A 25,436-nucleotide genomic window follows, 5' to 3' on the forward strand; every position below is an offset into this window, starting at 1 on the left:
CTAAAACTGTTACATATATTACACCTCTACCCCGCTATAATGCGACCCGATATAACACGGGTTCGCATATAGCGTGGTAGCAGCAGGGCTCCGGCGGCATTTAAAGGGTCCGGGGCTCCGGCTGCTGTGGGGAGCCCCGGGCCCTTTAAATCACTGCTGGAGCCCTGCCGCCGCTATCCCGGGGCTGCGGCAGTGGGGCTCGGCTGGCGATTTAAAGGGCCCGGGCTCCCCGGAGTGGCTGGAGCCCGGAGCTCTTTAAATCACAGCTGGAGCCCTGCCGCCGCTACCCAGGGGCTGCAGCAGCGGGGCTCGGGTAGCGCTTTAAAGGGTCCGGGGCTCTGGCTGCTGCGGGGAGCCCCGGGCCCTTTAAATCACCACTTGAGCCCTGCCGTCCCTACCCCGATATAATGGTGTTTCACCTACAACACGGTAGGGATTTTTGGCTCCCCACAACCGTGTTATATCGGGGTAGAGGTGTAGTTCAAACTGTGAATTGATACAGTGGATTTTTTTCCTGGCAGAGGTTCTGTGGATCTGGTACTCTAACATGAAAAAAATATATACTGGGTTGGTAATATCCCAGCTACCTGTGCAAAATGTGACTAGAGCTATATAGTTTGATAAACGAGACGGTTACATTGCTTCTCCCACTATTCCATATTTCACCCCCAGTCTTCTATTAACCTTTCATGTTTTTCATTATCATTTTTATATTTCAAGGGACTCAGCCAGGTCAGTGTCAATGCAAAGAAGGTTACACAGGAGAAAAATGTGATCGCTGTGCATTTGGCTACAAGGGCTACCCAAGCTGTGTGCACTGTAACTGCAGCCTGGTTGGAAGCATTAACGATGACCCTTGCACAGAACCTTGTCTTTGCAAGGTAAGTGACCTGCTGAGTCTCACTTTGATTTACTGTGAAATCGGTAGCTGGGTTTGTAAGTGCAGTTTTAATGGGGGAAATTACTTCATACTTTTGTCATCTATTATGTCGTACTTTCATAGCAAGTAACTGAGATTTAAACATCTCCTTCTGACAGGGATTTGAATGAGAATTAGCAGCATATTTCTGTTATAGTAGAGAAGCTGTGATAAGCTGTGTAGCATGAGTCTATATATTCCAGATAGAAAGTTCCATATAAAAGCAAATGCCAGACTGCATTAAAACAACTGTGTTTGTGTTTTGTGGATAGGTTGGTGGTGTTCTTTAAAATACATCATTCTTGTTGATCAGTTAGAGGGTATATTGAAAACCATTTAATTTATACTATGTAATTCTACATATTTGAAATTTTTTATATAGTTCTGAAAAATTAAATTGAGACCTATACGTGAACACTCATTTTATTTTAATTATTTAATTTCAAAACATAAACTGTAACATGATATTTAAAAATTAGAGACCTAGTTTGCTGACTATTTTCTTGGGCAAATGCAAATTTGTAATATCAGTAAATATAAGTTCTCATTAAATTTCATGCACGTGTGGTTTCTGCAGAACCTTGATGTGAAGTTGTATTTTAATATTTGAAGATGTTATACTTATTTTTCAGCAACCAAAGGTAGCAAATTGTTTGTTCTTGCCAGGTATGACACTAGCCAAAAAACAAACAAACAACAAAACAGTGGTTAACATGACAATTTTTGTAAAACTGTTTTGACCTCTTGCATAACTTATCTGATCTAAAATCTTGAACGCATGAACAAACAAAAAGTCAGATTGCAAATAGGAAGCAGCTTTAGTGGCCAAGTTAAACAAGAAACACTAATGGCTACTTTACTCTGGTATAAATCAGAAGTAAAACATATGTAGTCAATGAAGTCAGCTGGTGCAAATTTGGACCAGAATCAGGCGTGTTTTTAATGCATCACTGAGAGGCACAGACAACCAGCAAAGGGGCACTGGGAGGAGCAGGCAGGGCCGCCCAGAGGGGGGGCAAGTGGGGCAATTTGCCCCGGGCCCCGCAAAGGCCCCCATGAGAGTTTTTCGGGGCCCCTGGAGTGGGGTCCTTCATGCGCTCCGGGGGCCCCGGAGCTTCTTCCACTCCAGGTCTTCGGTGGCAGTTCGGCGGCAGGGAGTCCTTCCGCTCCGGGACCCGTCGCTGAAGTGCCCTGAAGACTCGCGGCGGGGGGTCCTTCTCCCCCAGGACCCGCCGCCGAAGCGCCGGGTCTTCGGCAGCAATTGGCCCCCACCGCCGAAGATCCCAGGCCCCGTGAATTTTCTGGGTGGCCCTGGGAGCAGGTGTTCAGAACTGGGTGAGAGGAGCGAGTTTTCTGCCCCAGAAAACAAGTGTAGATGAGGAGGGCCACTGCATTCCAACTCCCCGGAGACTGAAAACACAGTATTGACAAACTCCCCCAATTTTAGCAGAAGCTTTATGATATTTTGTATTTTTCTTGACAGCCCAGCTCCTGGAGTCATGTAATTAGATAAGTATCTCAGCTTTCATTTTAGCCCCCGTGCTTATAGAGAAAAACTTGAAAATGTAATCCAAATGCACCCAAAAGATTCAGAAACCAGATGGAAACCAAATGAAAAAACAAACAAAATTTATTATTTTGTACAAAAAAATCATGATTTTTAAGCCAGTCTCATGATTTTTCAGCACTTGGGTTTGGCAATTTTACAGACAGTAAGAAGGTAACTTGGGCATTTGGATCAAAGGAATGGCCTGAAAATCACCCTGGGTTTTCCTAAGATTTGCAAAACTCGTCAGTGGCATACATTGGTAACAAAAGCATGCAGCATGGCTTTTTAGAGTGTTCGTTATGAAAACTTTACACAACTAATTCATATCCACTGGAATTTACAGATGGTGATCTGGCCACCAGGAGGCTCAGACATTTTGTTGAGTGTTGTGAATGACTAAATACTGACTATAAAGGATCATATTCTGTTCTCAATTATACCAGGGTAATTTTGGAATCAGGAGTGACTCCACTGACAGAAATTCAGGGCACTGAGAGCAGAATTACTTAATACTCTTCATTTGTTTCTTCAACAAAAATTGTCTAACTACGGTGAATAAATTGCTAAGCAGTCTTTGAGTAGTGTTTTTAGGCTCTATAGCAATTTAGTCGAAGGGAGGAGATGGGTAAATGCAACAGGAATACATTAAGGAATTAAAATAAAAATATGAATATAAAATCAAGTAGGACTTCACTTTCAAAGCTATATCCTAGTTTACAGTACACCAGTGTCTGTGTATATGACACCTCATGCATATCAAACTGAATTTACTGCAATCGTCTTCCTTGACAAATAGTAGGGAGTGAAGGGAGAAGAATACAAGAATCTTCCATATTTTTACTATAGCAAGCATGTTTCTGTCAGTCGGATGTATAAAAATGACGTTTTCATATGACAAGTCTGTGCAAAAAGTACAAATAAAAGCCCAGATCTAGTTCTTGAGCTTTGACTAAACTACATGTGCCTCAGGTTGAGAAAGTGGTTTGCTAAGGTGGCTTTAAGGCAGCTTTATGCTACGCTGAACCTGGAGTGGTGTGACTAGTGGGATAATCAATGGTGTAAGATCAGTCTCAGGGTTGCTCTACCTTATGCTAACTGCCAACCTATCTATGCAGATATTTCAATCATCCTCCAGTGGGATCATTGAGATATAGGGGTGCCCTGACAAACAGATCTTTTGCCATAGCTGCATCATCTATGCTGTGAGGGGAGGTTATGTATAAGCAACTCAGGCAGCTCTACACCACCTAAGCTAAGTTCCCTCTAAGCTGTGTGGCCGCATAGCAGCCTATTAAGCGCCGCTCAAGGCTGCGGTGGGGAGAGATGCCTCTCCCCCAGCCCAAGACCTGCCGCAGCTGAGGGGAGAGGCACCCCTTCCCCAGCCCCAACCCCGCCCAGCCGCAGACCTGCCATGGCTGAGGGGAGAGGCGCCTCCCCCACCCCTCCGGCCCCAACCCAGCCACAGCCTGGACCTGCCAGGGGAGAGGCGCTTATCCCGCGGCCCCAGCCCTGGAGCTGCTGCGGCAGGGAGTACCTCCTCTCCTCCCCAGCCCAGGTGCAGCTGTGGGGAGTTCTTTCTACTGGCTGTAGCCCTGGCGCAGCCTTCACCCCAAACCCCTCATCCCTGGCCCCAGCCCAGAGCTTGCACCCCCAGCTGGAGCCCTCACCCTCCCCGCCCCAACCCTCTGTCCCAGCCATGAGCCCCTCATCCTCAGCCCCACCCCAGAGCCCGCACCCCCAGCCAGAGTCCTCACCCCCCCCTCACCCCAACCCTCTGCCCCATCCCTGAGCCCCCTCTCACACTCCAAACTTCTCAGCCCTACCCCCGCCATGTGAATTTTATGTGCACCAATATGGAGGTGATGTGTCATACATCACTTCCATATTGGTGCACATAACAAAATTCATTCCGCACATGTGTGGGGAAAATTAGAGGGACACTGTACCCAAGGATTTCTTTAGGCAGCTGAGCACCTGGCGCAATGTGTCAACACTTGCAATTATCAGTGCAACACCCCAGATGTCTTATAAGGTTCAATGCTGTTGAGATGGTACTAAAAAAGTTCTTATTCTAAACTGGCTTGAGTCACTACTGTGGCCCAAAATCACAGTCTTTTTATATATTGTGCATAGGATGGTCCGACTTTGTAAATTTTTTGGGCCTGATCCAAAGCCCACTGATGTCTGTGGGAGTCTTTCCATTGGTTTCATGGGGCTTTGAATCAGGCCCCAAGTCCTGTGCTCCAAATGTGAGATGCTCATTCTCATACCATATACCATACATATAAGTTGCCATTCTCAGAAGTTCTCACTTCAATGACAGCAGTTAAATCTGCAAAAAGTCAATCTTAAAACTGGGAACTTATGTGATGGGCTACTAATAGTTTGATTCATTAATGAGAGAGTCCTAGCATGGCACCTTGTCATTAGGGTACAATGTTTTATGGAGGAGCAGATGTTTTCTTTTCGTACATCAGTAATGCCAAAATTCAGTTACACTGCATTTCCTGACTAAATACCGAATCAATGCTATGCTGACTGTTTCAAATCCTGACTGCTTCAGATGTTTTAAGTAGAACTGAACAGAGAGAGAGACTCTTTCACAGGCCATTTTTCTATTTCAAAATTTGGTTTTATTCTGATTCAGAATGAAAACCAAAATGTCTAAAATTCTCTAAAAAAGAGGATGGAGCAGACCTGCCAAACCTGCCAAAAAAACCCAGAAGAAATTGGGCTTGGTTTTGGCTTAATTGGCTTATGAGTTGTTTGTTGGCTAGTTTTTGGTTTGTAGCTTGTTGCTTCTTTTTTTTGATTGGCTCCTGGCAGGCAGGGACAAACGGGGGAAAGAGAGTCAGGGGTGCACAGTGGGCCCACCTCAGTCTAAGACTGCATGCTGGGGGGAGCTAGTCACATAGAGTGTTGTGGTTCTTAGGGATTGGCTTGTTTTGGCCTTGTTTTGAAATGGGATTAGCTTGACTTTTGTCTTATTGTGAAAGTCAGGGTGCTTATTTACCACATGAAATTTGGCAATGATGGGATGGAACCTGGCTTTGGGGCAGTCTGTGTGGTGTGCTTTCCTAGAACCAGGGAGCCTGAAAGCCCTGGGGTTCCCGACTCAAGGGCAGTCCACCTGGTGGGCTGCCTGGAGCCCTAAACCCTGGAAACCTGACTGTCAAGGAGTCAGCTGGGTGAGCTGATGGGGAGATTTCAAAACTTGTCTGGGTTCTGTCGCAACTTGACTGAAGCTGAATCATCTATGTGGAATGTTTTGATTTAGATAAATCAGCAAATTCCAATGAAAAACTGTTTTGTTGGAATTATTCTGACCAGCTCTCGTTTTAAGCTCAGTAAGACTTATTCAACATATGCCTAGTGTGCTGAAGTCTGCTTTGTTTTATATCTTCCTGAATGCTGTTATACCCTAAATTCCATCTAATCCACAATATTTGCTACCAATCTAGTGCTGATATAAAGCAAATGTTATTCACAGGAAAATGTAGATGGCGAAAATTGTGACCGCTGCAAACCAGGATTCTACAATTTGCAAGAAAGGAATCCTCAGGGCTGTACGGAGTGCTTCTGCTTCGGGGTTTCTGATGTCTGTGACAGCCTTGCATGGCCCATCAGTCAGGTAGAATACTATGGCTGTGACCTAATATTCCATAAGATTCCCTCAGGCAGTTGCAGAAATGTATGACTGATTCCCTCGTGACATACAAAATTCTGGAATCCACACAGAGGATTGGACTGTGGCTGTAAAGTCACAATCCTGAGGTCTGCTGACTATAAAGGAGCCCAGCCCCCATTGGAGCTGCTGGAGTCATCATACCCTACTCAATCCCAATGCTTTTGGAAGTACTGGCTATTGTAGTGCCTGCTACACCCAGTGTTCACTCTCCTTGTGGTGGAAAAGCTTGTCGGGGCGGTGAAGAGGGGAGCCAAAACCACGGCCCCACACTCCTGCCGATTGGAGCCTACTGCAACTGCAGGTGTCAGCCTCATGCAGTCTTTGTGCCTAGGGAATAAAAGGACTATAAATGGCTACTAGCTCCCGCACAGAAGTGCAATGAGAGGAACAACTTCCTTGGGCGCTCTTTTCCCTACCTTCATCCCTTGCATAGTTTGCAGGATTAGACAAAATCTAGCACCAAAAGTTTTGTGTACTAAAAAAACGGTAGAAGAAAATGCATTATATTATTTTTAACTCTCTCCACATCCCTATCTACTGGCTGAAATTCTAATGTGTGTGTATAACTCTTCCCCCTCAATAGAACTGGTTCCCATTCCTGACTCTTCCTGTGTCCTTGGGCAAGTAGCCTTCGGTACCTCAGCTATCTGTTTGTAAAACGGGGGAAATGGTACTGTATTTAACTATGTGGGTCCCGTATTCGTCAAGAGTTAATGAGATCTTTGAATGCAAGGTGCTACATGAGTGAAAAGTATTATCGTTTGTTCATTTACTTTACACTCTAACAGTGAACTTGCTTTTGCACTCAGTTACACAGATGTAATTCTGTCCCAATCCAAATGAAGTCAGCGACTTAACATTGGCTGGAAAACCCTTTAACGAGGAGCAGAATCAGGCCCTTCATATTTGTATTACTGTCTAATACAAGTGAAGTTTTATATATAGTGATGACTTACCCAGTGATGTAGATATGACTTCATTAATTTAGCTCTCTTCTTTTTCTGAGGTGTCAGATATGGCTGGATGGCTGGTGACTGATCTGTACACTGAAAAGAGTGTGGAGCCCCAACAAGGCCAGTTTGATGGACCCCATCAAATAAGTGTCAACAACACAGCAGCTGTGAAAATACTGAAATCCACTTATTACTGGTCAGCACCTGAGCCATACTTAGGAAATAAAGTAAGTTCCCAAGTAAAAAGAAACTGACTTTTAGTCCATTCTCTTCATATTTTTTTCTTACTGTACTGCTCTAAAAGCTCTATGTTGCTCATTAACAGTAGACGTAAAGTAACGGTACTGAAAATAAAGTTTTCACCTTTAATGAACACTGAATACATGGTAAATTCACCTAAATATCTTCAACGACTTTTTCTTAGATTCTCCATTTTTTTTATATGGAACATTATTATTTTTCAATTGTAATGTTTGTTTCATAAATGTTGTCATCTGTAGTTTGTCATTTCATGCAATCTGTAATTGTTCAACAGATACTTTGTTTGCAGTGTTTTTGCACCCGTCATGGTCCCAGGATATGAGAGAGACAAGGTGGGTGAAGTAACATCTTTTATTGCATCAACCTCTGTTGGTGAAAGAGAAGAGCTCTGTGTAGCATGAAAGCTTATCTATTTCACCTACAGAAATTGGTCCAGTAAAAGATATTACCTCACCCACTTTGTCTCTCCCAAAGAGACTTTGTCATGTAATGTAAAACAACTGAAAATTACATGGTAGAGGTCAATGAAGTGGATCTAAAGGTTCCTGCTGATGAATTGTGTACACTTGGAAGTATCAGAGGGTCCTGTGGCACCTTTGAGACTAACAGGAGTATTGGGAGCATAAGCTTTCGTGGGTAAGAACCTCACTTCTTTAGATGCAAGTCATCTTTCATGGGTAAGAACCTCACTTCTTCAGATGCAAGATGACTTGCATCTGAAGAAGTAAGGTTCTTACCCACGAAAGCTTATGCTCCCAATACTCCTGTTAGTCTCAAAGGTGCCACAGGACCCACTGTTGCTTTTTACAGATTCAGACTAACACGGCTACCCCTCTGATACTTGGAAGTATTACATTTGTATCTGTAAATGTCGATTTCACTATGCATAAGCACACACACACATGCACACAAACCAATGAAAAAAATTTCCATTGATAATAATCAAAATTTACATATAGGCTAAGTAAGCAAAATGCTGCTTGAGAGCTGATCATAGTTTGATTTAGGATTATATACTCTTTTTATATATTATGACATGTGATGTTGACAATTTGTGTTTTAATGATCATAAAGCTTTAACTTTTAAAATCTCATTGTCTGCCCTCATTAAATAATTACTGTCTCTGACCCCCCCATATTTCCCAACTGTGAACGTTTAAATCTATAAAAATAAAAAAATGCTTAAAAATAAACATCAATATTATCAGTCAAAATTATATCTATATATATATATCTATAATCACACTTTGCCAAACCTAATCATGTGAGTATCACTTTGGCTCCACATGATGCAATTTCTGTTTTTTCAGTTTGCTTTTTAAAAACGTAAGCAATCACATACAAAAAAATATATGAAAAGAATGTTATTAAGGTTGCAAAGTCAAGCACTCATGCAAGAGGTCTTGTGAAGACAATAGTAATTAAAAATTGCATACACACAGGGGGGCCAAATTAAGTTTGCACAGGGAACCTTGATCCTGGTATTTCCTAACTTTTGAGTGTTTGACTTTGCAACCTTAATAATACGTTCTTTTTACCTAGATTTTTGAGTGGGTAATTTATAACTAGAGTGGGTATAAGATATTGAGACCAAAATGTAATTTTCATGATAAATATCAAGTCCCAGCTCCAGTGCATGGGGGTGTTTTAGCTCCTCAAATTAGAGGACTCCAGAATTAATGTAGGCAAAATGACATATTTTTCCCTAGCCTCATTCTTGGAAACAGCTGAACTGTTTTGACTGAAATAAAAAAAAAAAAAAAGCAACCTGAGGCAAATGTCTCTAACATGTAAAATTTCTGCCTAAACAGATAAAGTTTGGCAAACTTATAAGCAACTAAAAACAGAGTCTTATAATGGGAAGTGTCAGGCAACCTTTATAACAGATGTTGTTATCAGTCTCACCTGTAATAATAACGTAAGATTTCTAAAACTGAAATAAATGAGTGACAGGGAGACAAAGAAAAAGAGAGAAAGCAAAAGAAAGAGGAAACGAAAAACCAACAAAACTCCACTATTTTGACTGCATTTTGCATGTAGGTAGTTTCCCTGTTTCCTATGTATAGGCAGTTTCTCTGTTGCTGAAAAGACACTTTTATGCCTAAAAACAAAGTAGCAGAAAAAAACACCGTATTAATATTTTTAAAAAGGAATTGGAAACAAATTATGGACATACTATTTGAAAGTTTCTCCGTCAGAAACTGGAATTTTTATAAATGATTAAAAAACCAAAATAAAAAAACTCAGACAATATATCTTTTTAAGTAATATAACCAGACACACACATCTATTTGATATTTTATTTTATTAAACTATGGCAAGTACCCCCAATCACCCATATTAAAATAATGGTTTTGTCTGCCTCAACCTTATTACGTTCTTCATACAGTGACAGAATAAATGGCTATACTACACAGTGCCTGTGCATCATGTCCCAAAAGTGCCAAGCTGGAAGATGCATTTTGTATAGTTTAATGGTTGGTGAAATTCTGGTCTCACATCAGTCTTCTACTGATGAAACTCCATTTACTAGTGTAAATGACAGCAGAATCAGGGCTAAAAGGTCCAGATGTTATTTTAAAAAAGAAAAAGATCTATCAGAGAAAATGTTTCAAAAAGTTTGAATAAGTTCAATACACTATGCCCATTTGCTAAAAAGTAGTCTGAACTTGTGATGTTTTTTGGAATTCACACTGGGGGCTTTACAATGCACTGTTTAATGCATCACTGCAGTTCTATAGAACCTGCTGCTAGCTTTCACAAATTGCACAGCAGGGATCCAAGACTTCTGTAGATACCGGGACATGCCATGTTACACTTCCAGTGACTTTCACTGATGTGAGATGGGGATCAAACCCTTACTGTGTAAACATTGCTGAAGAGATCATCAGAACATGCCACATCCTCTGTTTAGTTTGCTGCATGTGTGTTGTACTTGTCAGCAGCTATCCTCTGGCATTGATTGCTGTTAATTTTCTTTTAAGATTTGGATTTTATAATTTCAGCTCACTGCCTTTGGTGGATACTTGAAGTACACTGTGTCTTATGATATTCCAATGGAAAGTGTGGACAGTGATATGGTATCTAATGTGGATGTTATCATTCAAGTAAGTTATTATTCAACTGGACTTTCCTCAAAAATATAGAGGAATGATGGCATGCAATGCTACATTTAAAAAAAAAGAAAAGAATAGTATAGTAACAATTTACACCAGTTTTTATCTTCATTATTAAAGGTCAACAAAATTTTATTGCTCAACTTCCTAATCTTTTTAATCCTGGGCCCTCAGTGTCTGACTACCTTTAAATAATAAATAAGTGCACGTTAACATAAAATTTATCGAGGTGAGCAAAAGTGGTGGTTACTATATGTACAGAGCTCTGTTTATACCAGGAACTAAAATAGGTTGTTTTCTTATTTATAAGAGAGATTTATTTGTTTATTGGATTAGATTTATGTAATAATTAACAAGATACCTACACAAGATCTCTAGGCACCCACACACTGAATCTTACAGCATAATGCAGTGGAGCTGGGCAGGGAAGGTTAATTATGTTTTGCGGAGGATTTTGATATTTAAATTTTGGTTTTGTTCTGATTCAGAATGAAAACCAAACAGTTCTAAATTGTCTGAAAGGGAATGGCACCCTAACTATGGGACAGTCCACGTGGTGCTGGAAGCCCTGGCAACCCGGACTCCAAGGCAGTCCATGTGGACCTTGGGAGTCCAGGCTGCTAAGGAGCCACAAGGCTGGCAGCTGGGACTTGCAGGGCTTCCAGGCTCTTGGCTGTCCATCAGCCCTCCAGGCAGGCACAGGTTCTGTCAGGACTTCACTGAAATCCAGCCATCTGCATGAAACGCTTTGATTTTGACAAATCGGCAAATTCTGATGGAAAAAAAGGTTCATTGGAATTTTTCCAACCAGCTCTACTCAGTAGTGCTAAAATAAATGGAGCTTTCCATCCCCCATCATTCTTGAAACATACCTTCAGCTCTTTCCAAAACCCCATCAAGCTGATGGCTCTTGCAGCCTGCTGGGAAGTTCACCAAATCTGGGTTATTTTGAATAAATGGGTGGAGCAAGTTCCAGAGATCTAAAGCCCTTATAGAGAATGTCCTGTCAGCAGCTCCATTTCTTTTACAATATAAGATATTCAGCTCAAGCACCTCAGTTGTTCTCAATTGTGGATTTATATCATGGGAAGTAAAGCAGTCTTTCAGGCAAGTCCCAGTCTATTTGAAGCTTTATAGCTCATAATCCACACTTTAACTCTACCCAGAAACTAATAGGTAGCCAGTTGAGATCCTGGGCCACTGGTGATATATGTTTGCAGCGAAGCGCCCCACTCAGTAAGTGAGCTGCAGTTGCTAAGCGAACATCTATACAGCAAGCAGAAGCCCGTGGCAGTGAGCCTTAGAGCCTGGGTCTACACTCGCACTTCTACTTTAAAAATAGCTGTGTAGCTGTTCGGGCTTGGGCTCTGAAGCCTAGCGAAGGGCGTGAGCTTCAGAGTCCAAGCTCCAGCCCAAGCCTGAACATCTACACATCTATTTATAGCTCCGTAGCGCAAGTCCCATGAGCCCAAGTCTGCTGCTTGCTGGATGCAGATATCTGCGGATATAAATCGGTATCCGCAGAACCGCAGGGCTCTCCCAGGAACCACAGAAGCAAAAGTAGCAGAACTGTACCGCCCCCAGCCCCATCCGCTGGACAGGGGGGGGCACCAGGCTCACTGGCAGCTGTCTCTGGTTGTGCTCTTATGTTCAAGCAGTGTGCACACCCCCAGACAGGAGATGCAGACAGCTGCATGGAAGGGATGGGGGCAGGGCTGGGGGCAGTACAGCTGCACCAGAGGAGCTGCCAGCACAGGGTGCTGGCTCCTGGGAGCGGCGGCCCATGTTCTGCTCCTTTCACCGCTGCAGTTCCCAGGAGAGCCCTGTGGTCCTGTGGATGCCGATTTATATTCACGGATATCCGCATCCCTGGGTATAAATTTGTATCCGCACTAGCCTCTATGTATAGACACACCCTAGCTGGCTTAAAGATGTAGCCCTATGTAGAGCACATTGCAATAGTCATTTCAATTTAGCTACATTTTTGACCATGTAAAACCTGAGGTAAGATTAGAACAACCTTCTTTAAAATTGTCCACTGGATCTGCTGCAGAGGGCTGCATGTGTCATGGTCAGTTGTTGAGAATGGTAAATCAGTGGCTTTTCCCTGGCTTATATGCACTAAGTGTAATGTGTGTGCACAGATGCATGCCCAGCATGTCACATAGGGTGACCAGACGTCCCGTTTTAAAGGGACAGTCTCTTATTTAAGCCCTCCTCCTTTTTTAAAAACTGGCAATTGTCCCATATTTTCATCTCCCCCCCCCCCCCCCCCATCAGTACTGGCGGGTCCTGCTGTTGGCAGGATTCCTGCTTGCCAGCTGCCCGCCCACCAGCGGTGAGTGGGGGGGTCCAGTGGCCAACAATGGGGGTGGGGGTGCAAGGCTGGTGGCAGGGCGAAGATGCAATGTGTGGGGCTGGCCGTTCCCTCTGCTGGTCCATCAGTGCAGCCCCCGCTGTGTGCCGTCTCTCGGCCAGCAAAGTCCTGTCCCCCGTCCTGCTTCCGGCCGGTGCTGGCTGTGCGCTGTGAGCTGTGGTGGCTGGTGTGTGCAGACAGGCACCAGGCAGCGGCTGGTTACGTGCTCCCCCTCTCATTGTCCTCTTCTTGCTTCACCCCCTTCACCCCCACCGAGCCCCATTGCTCCTCCATATCTCTCCCCCCCCACCACCCCTCCCCCACGGCGGGGTGCGTCCCGCTCCCAGTGCTATGCGGAGAACCAGCTCCTGGTCGGAGCACTCAGCTCACCAAAAGCCTGGCCGGCAGGTTCCTTCCTTCCTCCACCGGGAAAGCCCAAGACCCTCCGACCTGGGGCGCTGGCCAGGAGGAGAGGAGCCCTGTGTGTGTCAACCCCTGCACAGCGCTGGCATGGGGAAGCCTCTGTGCTTGTCAGCTAAGCTCTGGAGTGAAGGGGAGAAGCAATTTCCAACCTGTTCACCCCCCCACCCTGCAGGCATCACAGCAGCCCTGCAGGCAGAGACTTAGCACTCTCTTCACTCCCCTCCCCCTCCCCAGGTCCTGCCCCCAGGGAGCATGGGGCTACGCCATCCCCTAGGTACCCTCGACTGGCTGCCCCTGCAGTCAGGTTTCCTGGGCCTTGGTGCACAGTATAGCCTTAGGGCTTAACCCCTTCCTGCCTGCACTGTAGCCAGGGGACAGGAAGCGGCTGGGTTATGTTGGTGGCCAGCAGCAGCCTGGAGGTGTTAGCTGCCTTTCGACACTGTGTGGGCAGGAAGGGACAAGCTGCTTCCAGCGGGGGGAAGGACGGGAGAGAAAAAGAAGAGATGAGCTCAGCAAAGACATGGACCAGGTCATCTCTCTCCCCACTCCCCTTTGGCTGGAAGCCGCTCTCATCCCTTCCCTCCCACACAGTGCCGAAAGGCTGCTGCTGGCCACATTCTGGTGTGAACCCTGGCAGAAATCTGGGGAGGAGGGGCCTACGTGTTGTCTCAGGAAGACGTGGTGCCAGGTACCAGGAGAGGCGGGTCCGTCCTGGGGTCCCAGCATGGAGGGCAGGGAGGGTAGGGTCAGTTGGTCACTCCTCTCCCCTGCCCCTCTGTGAGAGAAGTGTGTGTGTGTGTGTGTGTGTGTGTCACCTCTCCTCGTGTGAACCCGAAAGCCTTAAAGATAAGCTAAATAAAAAGAATCCAACTATGCAGTATTTCTTTTTAACAGGGTTCAGTCAACTTGATGTTAATGTGAACGTGTGTACTGCACAGTTCTGTTTGATTGCCATTGGACTCACTTTAATACGAATAATTTTACCAGGTGTCCCGTATTCAGCATAGGGAAATATGTTCACCCTCATCATGTCATACTGTCAGGCATCTCTACAGAGACTTTACAGTTAATGAATGTTTACCTATGAAGTGAGCAGTGAAAAAGTTTAAAAAACAGTTACTTTACAGGGTTTTTTGGAGTGCATGGAAAGTGCTGTGGGTGTATACAATAGTAGCTTATTGTGTGGACTGAAAATAAACATTGTTAACCAATATTTTCACACTAGCACCTAAACTTAAACCTATCCCTGTCCGTTAACGTATCTGTTTTGATTTCAGGGCAATGGACAGATTCTGAGCACCAGATCTGAGGGGTTGTCATTGCAACCCTATGAGGAGTACTCTAATGCAGTAAAGCTTGTGTCTGAGAACTTAATAGACTTTAATACAAAAAAGGCTATAGATCGGGACCGGCTGATGACTGTTTTAGCAAATGTGACTCATCTTCTGATCAGGGCCAGTTACAACGTTGCAAAAAGAGCCATATACAGGTGAGTGATGAGAGAAAATTCAGATTAATTCATATGACTTTGATAATTTTATGTATATTAAACATCATTGATTTTGGCACTATTCCTAAGGTGTTGGCAAAAGATATTCCATTTAAAACCTGATTTTAATTTCCTCCCACCCAAGGAATTCCTTGTGAGCTGAATCGTCTCATGGTTGGTCTCATCCCAAATAAATATTTCTGGCATGTGTTAAAAAAAAACAAAAAGTGTGTAGTTGTTTCTGAGTTATCCCGTAGTGGAAACGTTTTCTGTGTTATAAAGAATCTCCTCACTGCAGTGACACTTGTCTCTAGGAGGGAGGGTGTTTTGTTAGAAGGAAACACCTTGCGGACACTTAATAGAGTCGTTTTATTTTGGGATGTAAGAAGAAAGCCCAACATTGGCTGATTTAAAGTGCTTGTGCTGAGGGTAATGGAGTTGGCTGGCATGGCATGGCATCTGAAGGGATGTTAAAGGAGGCCCATCTGCAAGGTAGCACTTGCTTCTTTCCCTTGGCCAAACCAATGGCCTTCCTCCCTCCTACCTTAATATGGTAGTATTTTTGAGTCACCAAATTTGGGTTTTCTAGTTGTGCATGAAGCAGGCCGAGCTGTTTTGGCATTTGCTCTTGTGGAGTGGTAGTAAATATGTGTTCAAGGCTTGGCCTACTCATGATTCTGGATTGATGGCACAAGGTTGTTCTGATCACCCTGTTTGTGGTTGGGAAGGAGTTCCTCCCTGTGGCAGAATGCCTTTGTTTGCATTAGGGGGTTGTGCCTTCCTCTTTGCATATTGGTGGGAATCAGCTGGCAAGGCTGATACTACATTAGTGAAGTGTAACTACTTTGAGGCGTGATCCAATAGATTGAACATACAAATGTTGGGTTTTTTGTTTCAACTCTTTGATGAAGCTGTTATTTTAGCCTTACATCCCAGATTCCTGGGTTAGTTTGGAAAAATAGGGCAGGTTAAAGTTATTAACACTGGAAGAGGATTATCTTAATTACTGGGCAAAAATCTGAGACCACCCAATCAGTTGGTTTTCTTGAGCAAAGAAGAAACAGAAAATGCAAATTTTCTGTTAAGGGTACCATTTTCCCACAGCAGAGGGCACTGTGGTGCAGTAGTTATGCTAGGATAACACTGATAAAGGGACCACTGCAGGGGCTTTGGTCACTGTGTTTCAGTCAACAGCTTATTCCCATCTTGAAGTTATTAGTTGCAAATAAAGTCCTTGTCTGAGTCTTTAAAATTGGGGATTTTTGTCTGGTCTTTGACATCATCCTGAAGCAGCACTTAGCAATGTTCTCTCCAAAAGATGTATTGTGCAGAGCAAACCCTTCTGTTTATAATGAACATTGGGGAAGCAAGTGTTGTGATGGCTTTCGGTTTGGTCACAGGTTGGACTCTGTCACCCTGGATACAGCAATCTCTAATGCTATCGATCTGTCAGCAGCAGCAGAGGTGGAACACTGTGAATGTCCTCAAGGTTACACAGGGATTTCCTGCGAGGTAACATTTCAGACTGTTTTATATATGCCCAAAGGGTGTATATTTTAAAATCATCTAATTATTACAAATTAATTTTATTTGGAAATACTAAAGGTTGATGATATACCGGAGAACATCAATGATGGAGCTGAAAGTAGCTGTATAAGCTTCCCTAAGTTTGCTATGGTGCAATAATTGAACCTGCAATTATACAAAATTCCAGTTTCATTTTGTGACATTGGATTGTCAGTGCTGAGTTTATTGGAGAGACTTATGTGATGAGGGAGGCAGCTTGGTGACCAGGCATGGTGAGAACATTCCAAGCATGCAATGAATCATATAAGAAGGCATGGACATACACTTGTGGGAACAGGGGAGTATTGAGGATGGCATCAGTGGCAGAGCAGAGGGGAACATTTTAGCAAATAATGCCAGTGCAAAGCTCTGCTCTTTTTGAAAAGCACCATTGGAACTTTAATGACTATGCAAAGCAGACAGAACATCTGTTTTGATTGTCTCATAAGAAAGAGTCTTACATATGTAACTGCACAGAACTTATTTTATCTCCTTCAAGTGGATGAAGGGCTGAATCAATGTTTTATACATCTGATTCTTATCCTCTTTACACCAGTGCAAATCAGAAGTAATTTCACTGATATCAATGGAGTTACAACTGTATATAGTACCACAGTACATTGGAAGTGAGAGCAGAATCAGGCTATATGTTTTCAGAAATGGTTTCTTTAATAATTCTCCAACATGTTCTTTAACACATACTATACTGTATTTTTTTAAATTTCAGTCCTGTCTTTCTGGGTACTACCGTGTGGGTGGAATACTCTTTGGAGGTATTTGTCAACCCTGCGACTGCAATGGCCATGCAACTGAATGTGATATTCATGGTGTTTGCTTTGTAAGTCATCTTTCAATGTGTTTGTGTTTTGAGCATCTTTTAGGAATTATGAGAGCATTTGGCTATGTCAGAGTGAGACAAGCAGTTCTACAGTATATTAGTGAGCAATGGTCACAAGAACATTCTCATTGCAGAATTTACTTTGTTTATTGAATGGTGCTCTCAATAGGTGTAGTTACGTAGTCCATTCCAGTCTTATACTTGAAATGAGGAATATCGGTGGAATTGGTAATAGCTCTAGGATCAAAACTAAGATAAAGAAATACTTTTTCACTGTGTGTTAGCTAATAAGAGATCAGTCCCTCCCCCATTCATGTCAATGGTAAAACTTCTATTGATCTGGATGGAAACAGAATTATGCCACAATGTAGGGTCAGATTCTGGCCTCAGATATATGTGAAACTCCATTGAGTGACATCAGTGGGAGTTAAGCATTTCCTTGTAGGGTGAGGACTTCAGACGTTTTTCTGAAATTTAAACCAAAAGATATATAATGGCTATAAACAAGCATGAAATATGTAATAGACTTATTGTTGCATATGTGTACATTTATCAGAATAGATTTAGTTTTGTGTATAAGTAATGCTTTTGTCTAATGAGATATAGGGCATTCTAAAATGTTGGAAGGGGTTTAGTTAGAAATTGTTGTTATTGATGTGAACAAACTAACTTTGTTTTCAGTGGTCTGCTCTGTTCTTCATGTCCTCTCCTTGAATCTTAATGCCATATTGCATACAGACTCATGCTGAGATCCCCCTGGGGATGAAAAACCATCAAGAACAAATATGAAAAGATTTCTTGCATGTCTCACAGGCTTGTCAACACAACACTACAGGACTTTCCTGTGATCAATGCTTGCCAGGGTTCTATGGAACTCCATCCCGAGGAATGCCAGAGGACTGCCAGCCATGTGCCTGCCCACTAAGAACTGATACAAACAAGTAAGCTGCTTGCCTAAGGTTTTCAATTGCATCTTCAGCAACATCAGCTGGGTGGTGGAGACAGAAAGGAGGGTAAAGAAAAGGAGGGTAAAGAAAAGTAGGATGAAATCCAAAGGGGAGGTAGAAAGACATGAAAGTAGAGGAAAAATTTATCCCATCAGAAATACCTTTTATCAGACAGACCGAGGAAGGCCAGATCCATAGGTGAAGCTCAGAGAACCTAAGTTGGTGTAATTTACACACTGAGGGGAGTGGAAGAAGATGCAAGTTACCTGGGCTTAGATTTATACTGGATTGTGGCAGAAAGGCCCTGTTTCTTGTTTATGCTAGGGCCACATTACCCCATTCTGGCAGAGTAAAGAGGCCTTAGTGTAAATAAGAATCAGGACAGAATCTGTGTTGAGAATCAGTGTTGCATCTGGAAAAGTTATGTGAGGTGAAGGGACATGATAGGTTTAATAAGGAAAGGGCCAAACTTTAGGAAGCTAAAAATTGTAAATCTTATTCATTTGAAAATAAATTAGAGGTTTGAAACTCTTTGCATTGATAATGACCCCCTCAAAATATTATTGATAGTTTCAGTCCCACCTGCCACATGGACAATAGAGGTGAAGTTATCTGTGACAAGTGTCTGCCAGGCTATGCAGGATCACAGTGTGAAAGGTAGGTAGTACAATGTTGGGATATCTGTCTACCTGGGGCAGAAGTGTTTACATCAAGTGTATGAAAATATTCCTGAGAAAATATAGATTTTCCCCTCTCATTACATCTCCATATGGTTTTATTCAGAGGATAAATATTTGATCAATAGTAAAACTTGCTGGGTGGGGTAACTATTTGACATGTCTGCATTCAGTCTGATACAGCTTTCAACCTATTGTACAGATGTGCTAATGGTTACTACGGAAATCCACTGGTGCCTGGAGAGTCATGTGTTCCTTGTGACTGCAATGGCAATATAGATCCAACAGAAGATGGCCACTGTGATGCACTCACAGGAGAGTGTCTGAAATGCGTGAGGAACACTCAAGGCCATCACTGTGAAAAGTGTGCTGATGGGTACTATGGGGATGCAGTGATTGCTAAAAGCTGTCACGGTAAGTTCTTACTATTCTCATTATATTTGAAAGCATCCAGAAATGTAGCAGGCACCTCACAGAACAGACAAAAAGACATTATCCCTGTTTTGAAGAGCTTATAGTCTAGCGTAAGATGTGTGATTTGACAAGTTAGGGTAACAAAGTGTAGAGAGGGCTTGAGTGAGCAAGTATTACAGAAGTGAGGTTACATTGTTACCCAGCTTAAGCTTAAGCTTGTGCATGTCTAGTTGATTCACTTCTGGGGATCATCACAGAAGAATTTGATGAAATGGGCAGTGCCAAAATGTATTAAGTGCACCTGACCTTGTGCTGTTGTTTGTATTCAGTTAGTGGTCCACTCAGCACTGACATTCAAGGTACCCATACCAGACACTTCCTATCTTGGAGTGTTGCTTGTGGAACTGGAAGAGCTATAGAGGTGGCACACTTCTTTCCTGGAGATGGGAGACACTCATGTTGCTAAACAGTAACAACTCCGGCTGATTTAAGAACAGCAGTGACTGGATCAAAGGGACACTTGTGGACAGTGGTATTCCTCTGTCACAAGAATGTTGGCCATAACAGACACCTGGCCAGGATGCTGTGGGTGTACAGCAAGGGGAAGTGTTTAAAAAAGTAATGGCCACTTTCAAAGCAATAATGTTAAAACTATAGCTTGAATACTGTGTGTAAACTACAGTAAAGTAATAAGAGATCTGACTCCAGAGGGAGTTACAACCATCTAAAATTTCCAAGCAGAGATGAACTGCTCTACTTTGTAAGAAAAAATAGGATCAGAAAAATACTTTTTGCAACATATAAGTGTGCAAAGTCTATGTTCTTCGTGATTATAGCAGATTTATTGCACACATTTTGTACACGTCAAATATATCTTTGTGTTCACAAAGCTCAATGCAGGCACCAACATAACTCAACTGTGTAAACTGGGAATTGTGGAAGCAGAGAAAGAACTGTCATGCATTGCATGCCCTTCCTATCCCTTCTTTCTCTGCTTCCACAGAATCATAAAGCCAGATTTTGCTGTTGGTTATACAAGTGTAAATCCAGAATGACCTCACTGAAATCAGTGTTAAACTGAATTTACACTGGTATAATAGAAGGCAAAATTTAACTCAAAGGAATTTGAAATGTATGTGATCTGATAGGCCATCCTATTCATCCCTTGCAAATGTAGGATTATGTGTTCCCTACAATATATTCTTGGTGGGGGGAGAAGAGAGCAAATGTAAATGAGCACAAAGAGTTGTAACTTTACTTCTAGTATTTTTGGGTTCTTCAACAGGGTACATCTCTCTAGTTTACTTTGTGCATCTCTGCTCAGTACTACACAACTTTTTCTGTTTAGTTTGGCCCATGTGCACATAAGTGTATGAACACATGGGAGACAACAGTCGGATTTGTGTTTTATATAGAGATATGTTGTTCTGTATAATAATGAATTCATATCCATAGGCATTAATAGATTTTTCTTCTTCTTTCTTTAACATAAGTCTGTGAGTGCCATGTGAATAGCTCCCTTTCCAACATTTGCCATCCTGAGACTGGCCTATGTCACTGCAAACCAAATGTGATTGGACCAAGATGTGATACATGTGTGGTAAGAAATGAAACCCCCTATCACCAATATACATTTTTTAACATCAGGTTCAAAATGCAAAGGCAAAGAGGACATTTTTGGCCTAGTTAAATGCAAAGTGAATAATATCATTGCATAAAAAGGAGGTTGGAAGGGGAATGTGATGTCTTTGTCAAAAGTTTAATTGAATTTCAGCCAACTGGCTGTTTGCAGTGTTGTTTTTAGCTCACACACTCTGATTTCCTTCCCCAACCATGAAGAAGAATTCCGTGTAACTTGAAAGCGTGTGCCTTCCAGCAACAGAAATTGATCCAATAAAAGATATTACCTCTTGTCTCAGCCAACAAGCTCTCATTCATGCCATGATACTGGAAGAGATGTCCGCATTCTCTGGGCTGGATGGCATGGAGATATAAAGTTGAGCATTGTCAACATACTAAAAACACTTCAGCCTATTTCTTCTCATTAAGTCTCCTAACTGCTTCACATACCCACTGAATAAGAGTGGTGACAGCAAAGAATCCTGTGGCATTCCACATGAGAGAGCCCTACCTAATGAGAGAACATTAATCTTAATTTACTTGTCACCTTTTATGTTGTTTATTCACTGTTCGCATTTTTACAGCTTGGACAGTGGCCCATTTCACTGTATAGTCCTGATGCATTAACAAAATTGTGCTATGACTTGACTTTCACCACTTCAGGGAAGTGTTTAAATGAAAATAAAACCCAAAATTGTACACTGAAAAATTTTGGGAGTATCTCTTTAACAAACGAGGTTAGAAGATATTAGAGCATTTTTGGCCCTGACCATACTATGTTAGGCGTGGTGTCCTCTAAAGTAAAAATTCTTTCCCTCCTGGGACTTCTGAAGGACATGGGATCATCGAACATTCCTACATCTAGAGGAACCATAAATGGATAATGTTGGGGATTCTTCCACCCACAGCCAAACAAAGCCTGCAAACGTTCATGCAGGTCAAGCGTCAGAAGGGATAATATGAAGTGCTCAAAGGGAGAGAATACTTTTGCATTTTCAGTGTGTTCAGAAATTTAGCTGAAATGTGGTTTCCTTCCTATCCAACAGAATGGCTATTATGGCCTGAATACTGGACTTGGCTGCCTTCCCTGTAATTGCAGTCATTATGGCTCCGTCTCCGAGGATTGTAATGATGAAGGACAGTGTCACTGTGTACCTGGAGTGGCTGGGGAGAAGTGTGATCGCTGCGCTCATGGCTTTTATGCATTCCAGGATGGTGGCTGTACACGTAAGCTGTAATCTGTGTTCTCCTCAGAGTTTGTTTCACTTTGAGGATTTCTTTCGACAAAGTATTTTATGTTACACTTCAGGAAAGGTCAGTTGTTTAAGAAATATTCACAAATCCTTGACAATGGAATGGTCCCCTCATACTTCTGCTAAACAGGTTTTTTTAAAAAACCTTTTTGGAGTCTTTGTAAGAAGTGATGACTTTTAAATATCAAGAAATAATTTTTAAAAATTGCAAGAGAAATGTAAAGTTTTAAACTATTCGGTGATCTCTTGCCAAAATGTGTCCACTCCTCCAGAGAAAACAGAAAGCAACAATCCCCTTTTCCCCCTTTGCCCCCAAAATGTAAAAGCTAAAAGTGAATAATGTTATCTAGTTGTTTGCACTTCTTCTCTTCCCTCATTTTTTTCTGCATTTCATATGTTCCATAGCTTGAGAGGCTACATCACTCATTATATTTCCAATACAGTAACTCCTTACTTAACGTCCTCTCACTTAACCTTGTTTCAATGTTACGTCCCTGCTCCATTACAGAAGATGCTCATTTAAAGTTTTGCAATGCTTCCCTATAATGTCGTTTGGCTGCCTGCTTTGTCCACGGCTTGCAGGATTCTGCAGAAGAGCAGCGACTTCATAAGACAGCATTGCACAACTTGTATCAGGGTGGGCTGGCAGCCCCCCTATCAGCTCCCCTACGCACACACACCCCCAGCGCCTCCCACCTGCTGGTGGACCCCGCAGATCAGCGCCTTCCCCCTGCTCCCCCCCTCCTCCTGCCCACAGCAATCAGCTGTCTTGTGGCATTCAGGAGGCTGGGGGGAGGAGTGAGGATGCAGCACACAGCCTCCCCCCTGCCTCCTGCCCGCGGCAATCAGCTGGTTTGCAGCTTTCAGGAGGCTGGGGGGAAGGGGGGAGGAGCGAGGATGCAGCGTGCGGAGTAAAGGGGGAGGAGGTGGAGCGGGGGGGGGGGGAAGAGGTGGGTTAAGGGTGGGGGCTTGGGGGGAAGGGGTGGAGTGGGCGGGGGCTTGGGGGAAGGGGTGGAGTGGGCGGGTCAAGGGTTGAGCCCCCTGCCCCCGGCAAAGTTGGTGCCTGTGTTTGCATGGTAGGGGAAGCTGCCGCTGCTACTCCTAGCCTGCAATGGCAACTTCAGCCTCCTTGCCTGCCTCATTGTCTGCAGTGCCAGTGGGCTGTGCCTGTGTGGGCACAGCCCAACTATAGTACTGTACTGTATGTACAGTATGTTGTTAAACACACAACATGCACACTACCCCCCCCCCCCCACCTCCAGTGATTCACTGTTGCTTTATGGCCCAACAGCCCTGCTCAGGAATAGGGGTCTACACCAAGCGCTTGCGAGGCCACCAGCTGCCTGTAAAGCAGCTGCGGATGGTGCATAGCAGAGGCCCTGCCTTGCTGTCTTGCGACAGAATAAACAATGGTTTATCTGCTCCCCCCCTTCACTGGAGGGAGGTAAGAACACAGGGGGAGGCAGCCCGCCCAGAGCAAGTTTCAGGAATAGAGTTCCAGCGCCTGCTTCACTGTAGCAAGGGGGAGAAGCGGTGTAGAGATGCACAGAACCTGGCCCTGCTCCCATTAAAGTCTGTGAAATCCATGGGAGCTTTGCCATTCACTTTAATGCCAGCTGCATCTCTCTGCCCCTACATGCACCCAGCAGAGAGGGGCACAGCCCTGCCGCAAACATTATTTTCTTCCTCTTACTACATTGGCTACAATGCTGCCTGGGTGCTGAGTGCATGGTTACTAGGGGAGATCCAGCAGGGCCAGTTTTCCAGGGCACCCTGGAAGAGAGGCCTTTGGTCCTCCAGCAGGGCTCCTGTGAAAGTAAGAACCTGCAAGAAAGTAAGAACCTCCATAACTAGTCCTAGCCTAAACCCACAGGGCTTCCAGTAGAGGGGCAGATTACCATGGAGAATGACATGGGTTTTCCAAATTCTTTCCCTTGCAATAGTTGATTGATGCTGCATGACCCCAGCCACTCCAGGCTGAAGGGAGTGAAGAGTAGCACATTCGTGCGCGTCTGGAGGAGCATCACCCACAGCATCATGAGTCAAATATGTCCAGCAAGTGATAGTGGAGTGCCTAGCAGTAGCAGTATCACTAGCAGCAAGAAAACCAGGAAACCCATTAGTTTGGGCACTAAATTAGACATTTTAAAGCGTTTTGATGCAGGCGAGCATGCAGTAGATATTGGCATCGCTCTAGGTCTTACTCCGACCACTGTGAGAACAATTCGGAATAATGCCGAAAAGATCAGGGCTAGTGCTCGGTGTGTAACACTGCTTAGTGCTACTACAATAAGCTGATCAAGAAGTAGTTTGCTGGAAAACATGGAGTGTCTTCTCTCACTGTGAATAGAGGACCAAAACCAGCGGAACATATCTCTAAGTTTACTAGTGATACAAACTAAGGCAAAAAGTTTGTATGACAATTTGAAGAGAGACCAAGGTGAAGGATCACTGACAGAGACTTTCACAGCAAGTCGGGGATGGTTTGATCAATTCAAGAGGCGCTTCCACCTGCATAACATCAAGATACCCGGTGAGGCGGCTAGGGCTGATACTGCAGCAGCTAAAAAATTCCACAACTATCTCAAGAAAATAATTGAGGAAGGTGGCTATTCCCCTAAACAAGTCTTCAATGTCAATGAAATGGGCCTGTACTGGGAGAGGATGCCTGAGTGGACTTACATTTCCCGAGAGGAGAAGACAGTGCCCGGATTTAAAACAGCTAAAGACCATCTAACCTAGCTTCTAGGTGGTAATGCTGCCGGAGACATGAAGATGAAACCACTGACAGTGTACCAAGCTAAAACACCATGCGCTCTCAAGGGATTTTCTGGTCATTTGGAGAGCCAATAAGAAGACATGGATAACTGGAGCTATTTTTTCAGAATGGCTGACTCTCTCTATGCCAGGTGGGCAAACTTTTTGGGCTGAGGGCCACATCTGGGTGGGGAAATTGTATGCAGGGCCGGGGAGGGGGTGCGGGGTATGGGAGGGGGTGCAGGAAGGGGCTCAGGGCAAGGGATTGGGGCAGAGGAGGGGTATGGGATGTATGAGGGGGCTCGAAAGGGTGTTGGGGTGCAGGCGGGGTTCAGGGTGTACGAAGAGGCTCAGGGCAGGGAGTTGGGGTGCAGGAGGGGTGCAGCATGCAAGCAGGGGGCTTAGGGCATGGAGTTGAGGGGTGAGGTACAGGAGGGGTTCGGGCTCCAGCCCGGCGCCGCTTACCTCAAGCGGCTCCGGGGTGGCAGCGGTGCGCACTGGGGCCAGGGCAGGCTCCCTGCATGCCTGCGCTGGCCCCGCGCTGCTCCCGGAAGCACTGCGGCCCCTGGGGAAGGGGGACTTTGCATGTTCTGCCTTTGCCACGCCTCCA

The 25,436-nt window shown here is 43.9% G+C and overlaps 1 protein-coding gene across 1 annotated transcript in view; it reads left to right on the plus strand.

Annotated features, from left to right (window-relative positions):
* The window catches only part of LAMA1 (laminin subunit alpha 1), a 145,775-nt gene that overhangs the window by 53,609 nt on the left and 66,730 nt on the right, over positions 1 to 25,436 (plus strand). The window contains exons 10-21 of the mRNA XM_005303098.5: positions 721 to 881; positions 5,959 to 6,099; positions 7,163 to 7,336; positions 10,376 to 10,477; positions 14,543 to 14,754; positions 16,155 to 16,266; positions 17,048 to 17,158; positions 17,972 to 18,099; positions 18,676 to 18,762; positions 18,985 to 19,196; positions 20,690 to 20,796; positions 21,863 to 22,043. Coding sequence (XP_005303155.2) covers positions 721 to 881; positions 5,959 to 6,099; positions 7,163 to 7,336; positions 10,376 to 10,477; positions 14,543 to 14,754; positions 16,155 to 16,266; positions 17,048 to 17,158; positions 17,972 to 18,099; positions 18,676 to 18,762; positions 18,985 to 19,196; positions 20,690 to 20,796; positions 21,863 to 22,043 — 1,728 coding nt within the window. The remainder of the gene's footprint in view (positions 1 to 720; positions 882 to 5,958; positions 6,100 to 7,162; positions 7,337 to 10,375; positions 10,478 to 14,542; positions 14,755 to 16,154; positions 16,267 to 17,047; positions 17,159 to 17,971; positions 18,100 to 18,675; positions 18,763 to 18,984; positions 19,197 to 20,689; positions 20,797 to 21,862; positions 22,044 to 25,436) is intronic.

The sequence above is a fragment of the Chrysemys picta genome, chromosome 2, assembly GCF_011386835.1.
Source record: "Chrysemys picta bellii isolate R12L10 chromosome 2, ASM1138683v2, whole genome shotgun sequence".
Classification (NCBI taxonomy): domain Eukaryota; kingdom Metazoa; phylum Chordata; order Testudines; family Emydidae; genus Chrysemys; species Chrysemys picta.